Genomic DNA, 16,684 nt, shown 5'->3' with positions numbered 1-16,684 from the left:
TGCGAGTCTGTATAATGTCCTTTCATGTGTGCTGTGACACACATTGCACATACTATATTCTAAAAAGAAATGGTCAATATCACCCACATTTCCACTGCATAAGTTCATAAGCTGACCTTGCTAAACCTGAAAGTTTTAAAACTGCTTTGCTGAGGCTTTCGGAGGATTATCTAAAGATAATGGGTTTAACAGTCTGAAGTCCTTTTGACCTCAACTTCCTCTTACATCAATTTCAAATCCATTTACTTCAGTTGCAACTTTGGACAACTTTAGCAACTTGATTCTACGTTCAAGACAGCAGTAAACCACAAAGGGCAATTGTAGTCAGGAAGTGTGAAAGGTAAACTAAATGACAACTTGCAGACTTATCCCATAAGCACTCCAACACATTTTTACACACTGCATGTCATTTGACCAAATGCTGTTTCTTCATTTTTCCAGATTTCAGCTTAACTATAATGACATCCTGATATGTGCTAAACATGTCCGTCGACCATCAGTCACAAGACTACCAAACAGTTAATCTACTTTATTGTATTATCACGGGTACAGGTCTACTTTCCATGCCTTGCCACAAGGTCCACAGCAAGTCACAATATTTGAGACATTGAATTGTGTGTGTTCAATTCAAGTGTTCTATAATCAACAGTATAAACATGCAGTGAACTCTGACTTAAAAGTAGTGCATAAAACTCCAGCTGCCTCATCCTCCAAGTATGCCACCAACATTCTTGTCATAAGCAAAGCTTAATAATCCTCTTCCTTTAATCTACAAGTATGTATTTCCCAAATTGTATCCAAGCGTAACTTTTGTACTTGACTTTTTCCTTCCATTATCCGGAGCTTCTAGACACAGAGCAGAGAAATAACGTCAGAGTTTATCAAAGTTTTGACACTGTTTAAAGATTTAAATAGATAATTCAAGCGTTGCCTTAAGCTGCGTGATTGTTTTTGTAAGGACTGGGGCTGAGATTCCATGTATACGATATGAATACCTTCACTGTAATCCATGCACTATTCATCTACCTGCTGTGAGCTGTCATTAATGTCCACTTTATTTTTCATTCGCTTTCCATTAAAATCCTCATGATTAAAACAGGGGAAAAGAAGGATAGGGAGAAGATAAATAAATATTAGGTCAGTTTTAGATATAATTACTGAAGCACAGTAAAGAGGTATTTGTACATTGCTTGAGTAGATCCATTGATATATACATAATTGTTTATACCTTAAGTAGAATTTAGAATTCAGAACTTTTAAGGTAATTTTACTTGCATATTTGCTTACCATTTAGCAAAGAATCTGAGTATTTCTTCCACCATTTCAAGTGGTTTTACAGCCAGATCAATTAGTTGATTGTAGAAAATGTGTTGGCAACAGGGGCCAATTTTCTGCATTGGTACCATAACTAATTCTTCTGATAAGACTTACTTAATTTTAGTAACAATTTCAATACAGCACATTGACATATTGTGAGGAAGCGCACACACTCTCTCACTAACATTTTGGCTTAACTATGTGTTTGTTAAGAAAGGTAGTACATGTTTCTTCAGAGTTTATTTTAGTTAAAGTTATAAAAACAGTTTACATAGAAAAACTAATAAAATGCATCTAAATTAATTTGTCAGTCTGTAAAACACACAATCACAAAGTAATCACCATTTCCCCTGTTCATCCATCTTGTGCCAGTGCTCAAAGGGGGAGCATGCCTCCAAAGTACTCCTTATATGTGCCGTATGAGTAGGCGGAGTCTTGGGCGCGATTGGTCAGGAAATGTGTGATTTTATGAGTGTCAATTAGGTTAAAAAATATCCGTTTTAAGCAGACCTTGTTGTTTTTGAAGGTACAATATTTATGTTGATGCAATTATGAATTTACTTAAGCCTTTAGGATTTTATTAAATGTAGACAACAGTGTTTAATTTTGTATTTAACCCTTCACTCCGCTTTCAGAACCATGACCTGATTGGCCAGGTTGGATTGGATTGGGAAGGCGGGCAGTCTCCTATAAATGTGGTTGGGAAGAGAGGGGAGGGGGGCATTGGTGTTTGTTCCTTGCAGGTGAACGCAGCACCAGGCATGCAGTTTTTGTTTCTGTGGAATAATGTGGAAGGCTAAGAATAAAACACCTGTTTATTTTTGCAAGAAAACCCTCTCTCCACGTATCGTTCTTTCACCTGCACCTCACATTGTAACACATATATTTTAAATAAGTGTGGTGTTAGTAGTTTTACTGACGTACGTATCTTTCTTCATAATTGAATGTACTTATTGTATGTTGCTTTGGATGAATGAAATGTAGTCTAATGTAAATGATCCAAATGCTTTATCCACCACTGATATATTATCATCCAGTCAAAGTTATATCAAGCATTGGACATTAGTTTGTAGTGAGACAGCGCTCTCTAGTGACAACCTTTGAAACCAGCAGAAATCTAAATGATTAAAAAGTATCCAGCAGATGACGCCAGCGGACTGTTTGTTATTCGAGGCAGCCTTTTATTATAGAGATAACACATTAAAGCTATACACATCTCTAACACACACAAACCCTTCCTATCTGAGAGGTTTCCTAATACATGATTGTCCATTAACACATTTAATTTAATTGACTTTTTGGTGCATCTGGCTTAATCATTTATTTATCACTGGAAGCAGACTGCTCCACCTCCTTTATTTGGATGTCTCTCTCCTCTCGTTTGTTGTCTTCACTTCCTCCTCAGTCAGTCAGGCTCCTTGATGAAAACAGACTCAAACCATTACTCACACTCTGCGTCCACATTAACCACTGTCAGGATAAATCATATAACATTAGGCTGTGGCTGTACCTCCCAAAGGTGTGTGTTTGTGTGCATTTGCCTGTGCTGCATGTACAAAAAGAAGAGAGTGGGAGATTAGAGATCTGCACAGATATCACACTTACATTATTTGTTGTTCACAGCTGGAGACTATGTCACTCAAACAAGAAATCCCAGTCGGGTAAAACTGCTAACAGACAATATAATATGAGCAATATCTGTGATACTGTTAGCTGGGGGATATCAATGAGGTGCTATAACACACAATTACTGGCCTACATGCAAACACAAAAGCAGCAATTGTAATCATTACAAATGCAGTGAGGACAATTATATTGTGACCCTCTGGGAGAGCTCCCTGTTATTGTCTACAGGTTACAAACACATTCTCACTTTAATGCTATAAATCTGAGGATCCTCACTGAAATAATGACTGTTAGTGAAAGGGGTTGCCAACAATATCAACGGATAGGTAATTAAATGACAACATTCTCTTTGTCTATAATAGAAAATAATAAGTACTTTCCTGAGTACTTTTACCTCTTTAGTCATCTAAAACCATACACTACTCAAACTGAGAAGAGAAAAATATATCCGAACAAAGTCATATACAAAGTTTGACAAGTGGGTTAAATTAGACATAACTTTTTTGTGAAGGGTCCAATGCCAAAAAGGTTGATAACTGCTGCCTGTGTCACCCCTTATCTTAAACACTCTTGCCTAACCCTGGCCAGTATCTTCACTTAACCTAAAATATAGTGCAATTTTACCCCTAAAATCAGGTCTTATTCCGTTGCTAGACAAACGGTTGCCACTTTCAAACTCCAAACTAAAGGTGCAAGAATACGCACGCATATTAAACAGGAGACAAATACAAGTCAATGACTTAAAAAAGGTCCTGACCTGCAGTTATTTGGCAACCATTTGGAAAACAGTCTTTAAAGACAATTTGACTTCACTTTTTTATTGTGTTAAATCCTATTGTACCAATAGACTTCAGGAGGTTTTGGAATGAAGAACGTTTTCTCAAAGAGTGGATGCTCCACAAACCAGGTGTAAAATCTTTACAGTGCAGCAAGATTTACTGATCCACTGTGAGTGATCCATAACGGTGGAGTTTCCTCCAGGAATACTAATTGTGTGTGTGTGTGTGTGTGTGTGTGTGTGTGTGTGTGTGTGTGTGTGTGTGTGTGTGTGTGTGTGTGTGTGTGTGTGTGCGCGCGCGCGCGCGTGCGTGCGTGCGTGCGTGCGTGCGTGTGTCAGTGTAAACGTTTATATACCACATGCTCTTACACAACAAGCACTTGAGAAGCGCTGTACTGTGCACTGAACGCTGTGTGCTGCTCAGTCTCTATAACCTTGGCTTCAGTGACACACCCCTCTCCCCCAGAATGCATTTCCAGCGTGTTACTAAGCACAATTCACCCATGGAAACAGAGACACTTGATTGGAGTGCACTCTCCCGCTAAAAGCTTTATTCTCTTTCCCTTTATATTTAGAATGTGTAGCGTGGAGTGGAAAATGTACAAAACATTATTGGCTGCTGGATCAGGTCACACAATCAGAGAGCATGGCTCCCAATTGTAATTCCATGGGTGGTGAGCTGGGTTTCTCTCTCATTACAGCAGCAACGTGTGGGGGCTGCACTACAAAACAAGCATACAAGACCTTTTACCCACACACCATTCATAAGATTGTGTGTGTGTGTGTGTGTGTGTGTGTGTGTGTGTGTGTGTGTGTGTGTGTGTGTGTGTGTGTGTGTGTGTGTGTTTGTTTGTTTGTGAGTTTATATCACAGGTATACACCCACCTACTTTTAAAAGCCACAGGATAAACTCTGCTACCCTTTCATTTAGGGCTCAGCCAGCATGACGTAGGTTTCACCTGATAATTGAACAATCGAGCACTTGATATCAGGTGGGCAACAAATGGTGAGGGGGCTGTGGATGCCTGTGCTTCCTGGGGGAGGGAGTGTGTCAGGGCGCATAATGCAGAGGGATTTAGATAGGGAAGTCAGTGATGATGTGAGCACAGAAAGTAAGTGCCTAACCCTCTGCCCTGCAGTTTGCACAATAAGCAGAGGTGGAAGGTAACTCAGTGCATTTACCCGTGAGTTGTGAGGGAGAGTAAGCTGAGCATGAGGAGACTTCCTCATTTCCTAGACCATATTTCATAAGTTAATAATTCACTTTTACAACAACAATATTTGATGGTTGCAACTAACAGTTTCTTCACTGCATATGCAAAATCTGCCCATCTTAAACAATAATAATGTAATAAGACCTTTTAAGGTGATATTTGTTTAAATGAGGGCTCTCACTTTCTTTTTTAAATCTTAAAAGTTTTTACAAATTTCTAACAACTAGGAATGAGCCCTTCTTTAAAGTGCTCTATCAATATGTAGGACATATGTGACCATGATAAAACACTCACAATACATCATGGCAGCAAGTACAGTATCTTACATTTGTTTGAAAAATATAGGTTTGACATGAACTACCTAAAAAAAAGTCTAAAAATCAGAACAGGCTTGTGACCAGGTTAGGTATCTAAAAGGTTAATATCAGTCCCTCAATCTCCAGCTGCTGCAGTGAAACATTTTATTGGCCCTAAATAACTGGAGCTGTTGGGTGGCACATGGAAACATGGTGGGAAAAAACTAAGGCTACAAATGCATTGATACAACATGCTATCTAAATTAAAAGCATTATGAAGCCAAATGTGCTGAGCCACATATTGAAGGAGCTGATGACGACTGAGCAGCTTCAATTAGTGCAGGAGTCCCTGCAGGAAACGTATGCTTCCTCTAGCTAGCATATGGCATAAATTCAGCTGTATCCCGTGGAGTTAATTGACCAAAGCAGTGGCACCCAACAAGCCATTTCTAATATAACTGCGGATATACATTTAATGTTAGATGGAGAGAGGGTGGGCTCCGGGGGGGGGGGGGGGGGGGGGGGGGGGGGGGTGGCACAGGGAGCGAGGAAGTAAGGGTCCCATGACGCCCACAGCTCCACAATGACATCACCAGGTCTAAAAAGAAGCGCAAGAGGGAGCTGGGAGGCACCCCACTTATTAGATTTCCTCCTGTTCACAAGTGAGGGTGCTGCTGCGCCTCTGTGAGGGAGCCTGTGATGTGCGCAGGAGGAGCGGCTGTATCTTCGCATCCTGATGAAGTTCTGAAAATACAAAGAACCACGGAAAGAGGAAACATCTCCTGAGACTCACACACAGAAGCTGCTCTTTGGGAATAGACTCACTGCTGAACAAACAACGCGTTTTGACTTCATATCTGGCTTCACGCGCAAAGCTGGAGAGACTGAGGTTAACTCTGTGCTTTCTCTTATTCGATTGACTCGAAACGCTGCCATCGCATGGAAACATTTGTATATTTTTATTAACAAATCCCTATAAATATTGCACTGTACATTTATTTCACTTTATCTAAACCTCTCCGTGATCGCCGTACAGATGAGACTCCTAATCAAACGCGCGTCTCCAAACGAGGACGCACGGAGATCGAACAGTGATTATTTTCTCTCGTCTGGTCCCTTGTATTCAGTGTCACTTCGTTATAAATGACACCAAATTACATTATTAAAAAAAAAACGATCTTAAAAACGGTAAAAGATTAAAGCATTAAACTTCGTGCGCTATAGAAGTTTTAGTTTTCGGGCTTTGTTTATACTTTGGAAAGGTTGGTGGTTGGTGAACAGCAGTCAGCGTCTCGAAAAATACCTCCGTTTTTGGGGGGGTTTTAAAACTGCTCGACATAGTGGCAAATCTCTTATTAATTGAAAGCAGTGGTCCGTGTCCTGACGCATTGCCCAGGACTGTTTTGTATGCTTAAAATGGACCTGGCTGAGCTGCCGTGGAGGATGCAAGGGAGCTATCGTTTGGACACTGCTCAGGGACAAAACGAGAGAAACTGAGGTAAATATGATATAAATGATACTTTTACTATAATCACAAATATCACAATAAATGTAACACGTATTTTACGCACAAACAATGTATGATGATATTTTAAAACAGTATTGAGAACCCTTAAAAGTGACATAGAATTTGAAAATACATTTTATTCAGTGGGCAAACATATGTTTTTGTCTACAAGGACTATTTAAAAGCTAATCCCAGCATGGCATTGGTTCCGGAGAACGGCTGCTCCATGGAGCTGAGCGGCTGGAACAGCAGCGCGAGCGGTGCCGGAGCCTCCGTGCCCTGCAACCAGAGCATCCTGAAGCTCGCCCCTTACTCCCCTGAAGCCACAGCGGTATTCGCCACCGCCATCACCCTAATGGTCGTCTTCACTATCGTGGGCAATATCATGGTCATCATCGCGGTGCTGACCAGCCGGTCCCTCCGAGGACCCCAGAATCTGTTCCTAGTGTCACTGGCTGCTGCAGACATTTTAGTGGCCACACTTATCATTCCCTTTTCTCTGGCCAATGAACTGCTTGGCTACTGGTACTTCAAGTCACTGTGGTGTGAGATCTACCTGGCACTGGATGTGTTGTTCTGCACCTCCTCCATTGTTCACCTGTGTGCCATCTCCCTGGACCGCTATCTGTCCATCTCCAGGGTCACATACGGGCGCCAGCGCACCCCCAAGCGCATCAAAGCCGCTATTGTGGTGGTGTGGCTCATCGCTGCCATCATCTCCTTTCCTCCCCTGCTGTCACTGAACAAACGTGAGGCAGGAGAGGAGGGGACTGAGAGAGGACCCCAGTGCCAGCTGAATGATGAGAGCTGGTACATCCTTTACTCAACCATTGGCTCCTTCTTTGCTCCATGCCTCATCATGATCCTGGTCTATGTAAGAATCTACCAAATTGCCAAACAGAGAACACGTTGCCCCCCGGGAGAGCCCAGGAAGGATGGGGTCGGCTGTGCCACACCAGGTCAGACTCCACGACATATCCAGGCCAACGGGAAGGATGATGAGGAAAGCACACCGCCTTCATCCAACAAAACCTCTCGTGCCAGACCCCCCACCCTCGCCATCACCCCGTCCCCCTCCTCAGGAGACACTCAAACCCCCCTAAATCCCACTTCCAATAATCTCCTGCAACCTCCATCCCCTTCTCTAGCCATGACCCCTGTCACAACCTCCCTTGAGACCTCGCCTCTTGGCCCCTTAACTCCCCCCTCTGTGACCGCCCCTGCCAACACTAAAGAGAAGGGGAAGAAGGGCAAGAAGCAGGCAGGGAAAAAAGCTGACAATAACAATGGTGACAGCTCGAGCACAGAGAGCGACATGGAGCACAGCCATGGAGGAGGCCGAGGCAGCGCCAGCATGCCAGGGTCCCCTGCAGGAGGGGGGGTCCACTCCCCGGCCTCAGTCAAGCGCTACCGGGAAATGATGGCAACTTCAAAGGGGGCTCGGCTGGTGCCGGGGAGGAAGTCAAAGACAGAGAACAACCCTGGAGCAGCGAGGCGTAAAGCCATGGTCAACAGAGAGAAACGCTTCACCTTTGTTTTGGCGGTGGTCATAGGTGTCTTTGTGGTGTGCTGGTTCCCCTTCTTCTTCTCCTATTCTCTGGTGGCAGTTTGCCCAGAGACGTGTGCCATCCCTGATCCACTGTTCACATTTTTCTTCTGGATCGGTTACTGCAACTCCTCACTTAATCCAGTTATATATACCATTTTCAACAAAGACTTCAGAAAGGCCTTCAAAAAGATATTGTGCAGTGGCACCAAGGGTACGTTCTTTTAGCATACATGATGTATCAGCTGTACATGACCTAGACACAAAAAATGCTACTTCTGAGGCATCATAAATCAATCACTTACATGTTTTCAGAACACTCAAAGGGCTGTTCCCAGCATAGGAATCAGAACTGAGAGCCACTCTTTTACAGCCACAGTGTGTGCAAACAGGCAACTTGGACTGTGAAATCCCAGCTTGCAGCAGATACGCACAGATATTTCATGGTGTGGGATGAAAACAGGACATGGAACAGAGGCAGCACTAGATACTTAACTGCTTCGCACTTCAGTATTGCTGATAAGATTTTGATTAAAAAGTTTAATCTCCAGATCACATTGAATAATGGAGTACACTGGGACACAGGGTGCTGCAGAATAAGACTCTATAAAACTGTCAGAGGGAAGCATGAAACCCGTTGAGAATGAACTCCTGAATGAGAATATAGACAGTTTAATGTGTAATATATATTGTTTTGTCGTTATTAAATACTCCAGGACTAATGGAGAAAGGAAGCAAATATAAAGAAGGAAAAGTGACCTTTGAGTCCTGTGAGCCTCAGGCCATTTATTTATCAATACTGAGCACAAGGAGCACACAAGGTTAGTGGTGATTTCTTATGTCTGTAGTCTTAATTTGCCCAGCTGCAAGGCAAACATGTGTTCCTCGATTTTTATCTAAAGGCGCAACAAGAGAAGGTTTCTGAAGACTTCAAATGTGATAGCACAGACAATGACACCCTTTCAAACTGAACTTGTGGGTTTTCATGAGGAAAGCCTGCACGTCAGACACCTAGCTGCTGGCTTGGTGTGAGTCATAATGGACACTCAGGTTGTTAGTAATGACACTCTTGGCTTTCCCCTTTCATGATGTGCAGAACAAGATAAAGTGTAGGGGATTTTTCAAGAAAAACATGTGTATGTTATTGAGATGTAAAAGTAGGGCAGTATGACCCTCCTCATCCTCTTTGCTTGTTGTTTCCTGCTTTTCATCTTGATCTAGGCTATCACAACAATAGACTGGATCAAGCAATTCTTCTAATGAACACAATGAGATACAATCAAACTGCTTTTAGCCTCTTGAAAGTGCTTCTGACGTTTTTCCTAGTATCTAACTGGAGGTGCCTCTGGAGAAGACATATAGGAATTCGATTCCTATTATTCAACATTACTTTAGAAAAACCTGATTAAGCAGGGAGACATTTACATTCACTGTAAAGGACATATAATGCAATTATGTATGTGTAATGTAACCACTAATCACGCCTACATGGTTTATTCTGAGAACCATTTGGCTGAGTCACTCTTTACAAACGCCTCTGGCACATCAGCTGCAGTGGACCTCTACATGGCACATTTGGGTTTATAGCTGAGAGGAAAGAGCATGAATAGTGCATTTATTTGTTCTCACCATGGGACTGAGGCTCTGTCAGCTTTCATGATCAAATATAAATAAATAAAAATGTATCTGTGACTGTGAACAACACAGGCTTATTGACTCAATGGGACAAGGGCTGTCAGCAGCAACACTTCAATTTACTGATTGTCTAATACTGCTGACCTGTATGAGTGTGTGTGTGCATGTGTGTGTATGCGTGTTAATTTTCCTTTTTCTTTCTGTAGAGAGTGACAGTGCCTCTCCTGGCTGCTACTACTGTAATATTAGTAAAAATAGAGACCAGATGTCCTGGTGACGCCATCACTTTGTGAATGTTTCTACTTGATTGACAGATCAGTACTTAGCCATGTTGAGAAAGTCTTATCAAACTGAAAGTCAGTGTTTATCAGTGATATTGAGTACATGGCTGTTAGTGATCACTCCCAAGGGACCAAAGAGCCTTATAGGTCACCAGCCTGACTCTGTGATATCCGGCTCTGTGTTGCTTTAAAAAAGTATTCCTTTCTATTTAGTGTGTGTGTGATGGGACACAAAGATTGAAGAAACTGTATAATTTATTTCAGAGTATTTTGTGTTTTCTGTCTGTTACCTATTTATTGTTCTGTTACTGTGCTTTTATTCTGAATGTCAAGTGAAACTGCTATCAAAGAGCAAGAACACTGTACAGATTTGTAATATCACGAAAAAGAACTAAATTGATTCATGCCTTTGAGCTCTTGCTTTGTGGGGATTGAGCTATATTTGAGCTTGGGTTGTATGTATTTGTGTTGAATTGAAGGAAGTTGAACTTCGAGTTATGTGCATAATGCAGAATCTACAATGCAATGTTTGTCTTTGTTTCATGTGGTGATAGTAAAATGTTAAATCAAAGATACAAGCACACTCATGAATGTACAATTAATCATGCATACTGCAGCAGGAAAATCTCTTTTAAAAATATTCATCAAAAAGTGCTTGAATATGAAAATAACATTAGCAACCGTAGACATTTTCAGTTTGATGATTTGCAGAATGTGTGCAGGACATTAATGCTACAATCAATAACACACACAGCTGCTTGGAGGTCCAAATATCTGATAAAACAAAATGGAGGAAAGTGAGAGCTCCATGCACTTATACAACTGTTCCCTGTCTTCATCTGAAACGCTTAGTTTCTCTCCAGAAATACGGCAACTATAGCAACCCTTTTGTAACAAAAATAGGCACAGAAGCCATGAATTCATGGCCGCTTCGAATAAATATGAGTTGCAATGCTGCTCAAACCTTCCAACCATGGCTTTATGTGGTGAAACTTCTGCTTTGTTTGATTTTGAAAAGTATGAATTATTGCTTAAAGGTGACAGATGCAGTAATCTGCCTCATGATCACCATCCCTCCCCTGAAACCGCCTGTATTGTCTCTTATTGCGTTTGGATCAAATAACATGGTCTGAGCTTTACAATCTTCTATCCCCCATCTGTCATCATCCCTCTCCAGTTTGGAAATAAAGCTACTTGAAAAAGCACGAGTAATTTCCTGGTTTGTTTATTTCATATACCTTCACATGATACAACCCCAGGGATGAGGGTTTGATTTCAGGAACACAATTACTGATTAGTTGTTTCATAATGGGAGTTTTCACCGAATGCTTTTTTCTTGCATTCATGTTGAACTGAGAAGCAATTCCCAGCCATGATGAAAAAACCCTGAACAGCAACATAAGTTCAGGAAGTAGTGCTTAACATTTTGGGCTGATGGCAGTTCAAGATGTCATTGGAAAATCTCCTGTCTCAGTGGGACATGAGAAGTAGGCTGCAGCAGTGATGTAGCTCTCTGCCAACAAACACAGAGAAAGTCTTTAAGGACTTGGAGCATGTTGCCAAAAATCACATATGCACGCACACACCAACACACACACACACACACACACACACACACACACACACACATTACAGTATTTGTGTCATTATGCACCAAGTGTCACATACTGTATTCAAGTCATGAAACAGGCTCGACACACACATACTCACACACAGTTGTAGTGACAGCTTGTTATATTTGAGGTCAGCAAGCTTACGGTGAATTGTAATTGATTTATGCTGATGGGCAGTTTGGGGATTTCTAAGCACTGAATCAAGCCTGGCTGGCCTGCTTTTCCTTCACCCACATATATTTCCACTCAATGAAGAGACCCACAACTAAAGTTATGCGTTACCGTAACCTCCACACAGTTTCATTTCCATATTCATGGCTGTTCTGTGGTTTGAAGTGCACGAGGAGGTGAACAGATAACTTATCGTAGCCGAGCATAGAGAGCCGTGATGTGTATGTTTACAGTGTTGTATATCCAGACAGACGCAGTGTCCCTAAGCTGCTTATTCTCCAGCCTCAGCTGGAATATAAAGCAAGCCTGATTGGTGGCAGTGGACCCTCCGGAGAGTGGATGGAGAGCGTCCAACTTACATAAAAAACAGCAAATTCTCATTGGCCTCCTATTCCTACGTGATAGTAGCCTTGAGGATAAGGACAATGCTTATGCTAGCTCCTGTAGAAGGAGGGATGTTCATGCCAACACCTACCCACAAATAAAGAAACAAAGACAGATATATTCAATCTCATTTTGAAAATGATGATGGATATAGCATTCCATGGTATGAATATGTGTTTGCATGGCGTTCCAGTGCAGATTTTCCATTTTCAATCTTCTGCACGTTATAACGCCAGAAGGATTGCTTAACTCTGTAATGTGGCTGCTGAAAACATCCAAGAGACAGGATGAATTATGAGGGACGGAGCACACACAGGCTCTCTCACTATTGAAGGTGGAGGCATTCAAATGCAATTTTTAGGGGCACAGGCAATTATGATTAGAATCGCTGTAGGAGTCTGTGGCTGTTTAACAGAGTGGTATTCAATAGTGGAGTGTGTGTGGGTTGGTGTGTGTGTGTGTGTGTGTGTGTGTGTGTGTGTGTGTGGTGTGTGTGTGTGTGTGTGTGTGTGTGTGTGTGTGTGTGTGTGAGGACCAAATTAAGCCATTAACCTTGAAAGTGAGAAAATAAAGACTTAGTTAAAGGGGTTTTATTTGGCTTGTATTTGTCTGCTTTAGCCGTTTAGCTATTACCATGGCAAAACCTGCTTTTATTGGGGTCAGAAAAATACAACATTAACACAGATTTTCACACTGACAACACAATGTAAATATTACGTATCTACAGTCCTGACCACATCTTGGTTGGTTCATTTAAATGTATGCCTTGAACATATAACTTTGCTGCCTATGTAAATGTTATTGGATATTTATCCTATTTACTGTTGTATTTATTTCCGACCCACAGCAGTCATATTTCTTTTTTTTTTACTTTTATGTGAGAGATTTCACAATTTATTTCTCCCAGCTTTAAGTAATAATGTATGACACTGTGCACAGTGGCATGCAAGCAAATAGTATAATAGTTAAATCACTTCAGGTGCCCTTAAAGTGATAAATAAAGTTGTATTTACTTGAACTAAATATAGCAACAGTATATCACTATTGCCTCAATACAATCATTCTGCATCAAATCTAATACAGTATGTATTTGTTTGTATACAAAACATTAGATTGAAAAATCATCCATCAAAACATTGAACAACATCTTAATGAACATGAACACCGAAATCTGCCCAAAAATATTTCTAGAAGAAATGTTGTTTTACTAGTTTGTGTTATAAAGTAGGGCAGACTGTTCCAGTTCATCATTTTTCTTGCATCAGTGGTTGGTTAAGCTAATGTATTGTGTAAAGTTTTGAAGTTAGAGAATGTCCTCACAAGTATGGAAACACAGCAAATGTGGTTGTGTTAGTTTAAATAAACCAGATTGAAACACACAAAATGCAAGTTCCCTCATTGACAAACAACATGTGTCAAAAATAAAAGCCATGTTGGTTTCTAGGTGGAAGTGTGATGATTTTCATGAAAATATTCTTGTGTGGCTCACCATTGAATTAGGAATGAGCCTCATTTCAGCTTTCCCTGTGGACACAATTACTTTCATGTTTTTCACGGGTATAAACACTGATGCATTATTGTGCCTCCTGGTGTTGATAAAGAAAAGAATGAAGAGGCCAAATTGTCCCATTATTATCATGGGCAGCATCAGGCTCTGCTGTTATAACTCTATTAGTGCTATGTTTCCTAGAAAAATGGAAGCCTAGCCAGAACTATGATGAGAATCCAAATCAAGCTGAAACATCTGATTGAAAAGTATGTGCGCAGGCTGTGAAATGGAAATAAAAAATCTGCAACTGATGTGTTGACGGATCAACGCGCAATCAAATAGATTGCTGGTGCAGTTGTGTGTGACAAGTGAGGTTTCCGAATATGAAGAGGGGAGAAAGACTGTGTCTTTATTTAGCCTGGCCATCAAGTAAAGGTCACAAAGTTCCTTTTGACACACAGTTATGCACGTATTCACATACCCTCACACATGCGCAGACACAAACAAACACAAACAAACACAAACGAGGAAAAAACTGAAGCCCAAAAATAGAGCAACAGATGACTAACACTAAACTGCACAAACAGTGACACATTATGAGTGTCAGCAGCACACACACAGACACACATATACTGCATGTGTTCACAAATGCTGCTACTTGCGCGCACACATACACACACTCACCAATGCAGACAGCAACAAAACAAAAAGTAAAATAAGATTAAAGATGATTAACCCTAACCCTCCCTTTCATTATTAGCTCCAGCGTTAGATCCCTACTGTAAGATTCATTTATGGACTCACAGTAATCAGTGAAAAATCAATATTTTTTCAAACTTTTTACTCAAACCTATTTAGAGTGCACTGGGCGTGTATATGAGGATGTGGCTGACTATATGAGCAAGAGAAGGAGGAACTTAAATGAAAATGTTAAAAGAAGCATGTTTATCGGTCCTGGGAGAGGGGTCCCTTCCATCATTTTTCCCTATAATAGTTTTTGAGAGGGGTGGGGAATGCACATTTCAAAGCGAGGGTTGAAATTGACAGAGAGTGGTGTGTGCTGTTTTGGGCCACATAAATGAAACTGACTTGACTTTATTGGCACAGTTTCCATAACAAATAATCACAAGACACATTTTCTTCAATATAGTGGGTCATTAGGGTTCCCACATCTTTGACAAAATGCTACAACGATTTCCACTGATGTGTGCACTCTGGGTATCCTACATGTACCAGGTGATTGATGTATCATTTTATTTCAATGCAAATCTGAAAGTGTCGTTCAATTTACACCTAAATGAAGTTTGAAAATCACTTTTCCTGGATGGCTATGCGATATTCACAAAAAACACTTGCATTACTGTTTTACCTTCAATGTATGAACTCTATGTGAACTTTATACGTGTTTCCTTTTAGCAGTTTTGTGTTCCTGGCTAGTTCCTGGTTAGCACTTTTGGATTACTTTTAGCAATCAAAGGTGCTTTACAAATAACATTTATTATATTTATTAACAGTGATTGGAGTTTCAGGATCATCCCAAACCAAATATTTATGTTTTTACCTTGCGTTTTTTGTGTGGGATTAAAAAACAAAATATAGCGTGTTATTTAGTGAGATATTAAAGTGAAGGTAGGCAGAATATTTTACCTTGAACGGAGTCAGACAAGCTTTTTCTGTCTTTATGTTAATCTAAGCTAACTGTCTCCTGGCTCTAGCTTTATATTTACCATACAAACATGAGAGAGGTATCCTAGCTGAAAAAGACAGTAAAAATGAATCATATCTTTAAACCAAATCTGATGGGAGATTATTTTCTTAGTTGAACAGAACAGATTGAAAACAAGTTGATTGTTGGTTTTTGCTCACATCAACAAGTAACAAATTAAACATAAAACCATTTTGTAAATGAGGGCGCTGACCTTAGTTTCCTGACATCATCCCACTGTTCCTCCTCCCTTTGAAGCTAACAGTGACTGATTTCCGTGGTTGGCCTCTCTTCATCAGTGTGGATGGAGGGCTCCATGTGACTAACAGGAGGAGAGCTTCCAGTTGTCAAGGAGTGAACTCAGAGGCATGAACCCAAACAACTCAGACTCAGACTCAGATGGTTGCAAAAATAAAGTTATTTACTGGGTTATTCACAGTAACAAAAACAGAGAACAAAAAATCAGTCTTTCGAGGAAAAAACGAAATACTTCCATATGGGTACGCTGGTATCTCGAGTCATGAGAAGAGACGAACTGGCACAGGATAGGTGGAGACTAAGACAATATATACACACAAGGTAAGGGGCACAGGTGGAAACGATCAGGGCGGGGTAAACAATCACAAACGCAGGAGACACATAGGGGCAGGGAGCACAGTGACCTGAAACAAGAGGGAGAATGATTATCAAAAATATAAACAAGGAGACACAAGACATGACAAAGCTAATTTAAAGAATATAATTTCACAATAATCTTTCGAGACATGACACCAGTAGAGCAAAGAGAAAGAGGCATTTATTTCTTATCACATTCTCAACATTCAAACCTTGTTTAGCTTAGGAATCCTTCTTTCAAAGCTTTTAACTGTTTTATATTAATATGCTCAAGAAGTAGGCCAGCAGGCAAACGACTCTCAAAACGACATGATACTTTTTTTACCTCTCTTAGGAGATTCAAAGGTCTTCAGTGTTGTCTTTTTGACCCATAAAGCACTCACAGCAATTACATTGATATTGATGTCTACATATATACATTTGCAATATTTTTAGATTGCCCAATAAAGGTTATTAATAGCAACGTTCTGTAATTCTTCTTCACTGTTTCTGATATATTCAATTCCC

The 16,684-nt window shown here is 40.6% G+C and overlaps 1 protein-coding gene across 1 annotated transcript; it reads left to right on the top strand.

Annotated features, from left to right (window-relative positions):
* Positions 1 to 6,553: 6,553 nt before the first annotated feature.
* Positions 6,554 to 11,396, top strand: adra2b (adrenoceptor alpha 2B). Its single transcript, XM_034118488.1, has 2 exons — positions 6,554 to 6,729; positions 6,911 to 11,396. The coding sequence occupies exon 2, from the start codon at positions 6,935 to 6,937 to the stop codon at positions 8,510 to 8,512; it is 1,578 nt and encodes a 525-aa protein (XP_033974379.1). The 5' UTR covers positions 6,554 to 6,729; positions 6,911 to 6,934; the 3' UTR covers positions 8,513 to 11,396.
* Positions 11,397 to 16,684: the final 5,288 nt, after the last annotated feature.

The sequence above is a fragment of the Trematomus bernacchii genome, unplaced genomic scaffold (assembly GCF_902827165.1).
Source record: "Trematomus bernacchii unplaced genomic scaffold, fTreBer1.1, whole genome shotgun sequence".
NCBI classification, from domain to species: domain Eukaryota; kingdom Metazoa; phylum Chordata; class Actinopteri; order Perciformes; family Nototheniidae; genus Trematomus; species Trematomus bernacchii.
Note: the sequence above shows the minus strand (reverse complement) of the source record. Positions and strands in the feature narration are given on the sequence as shown.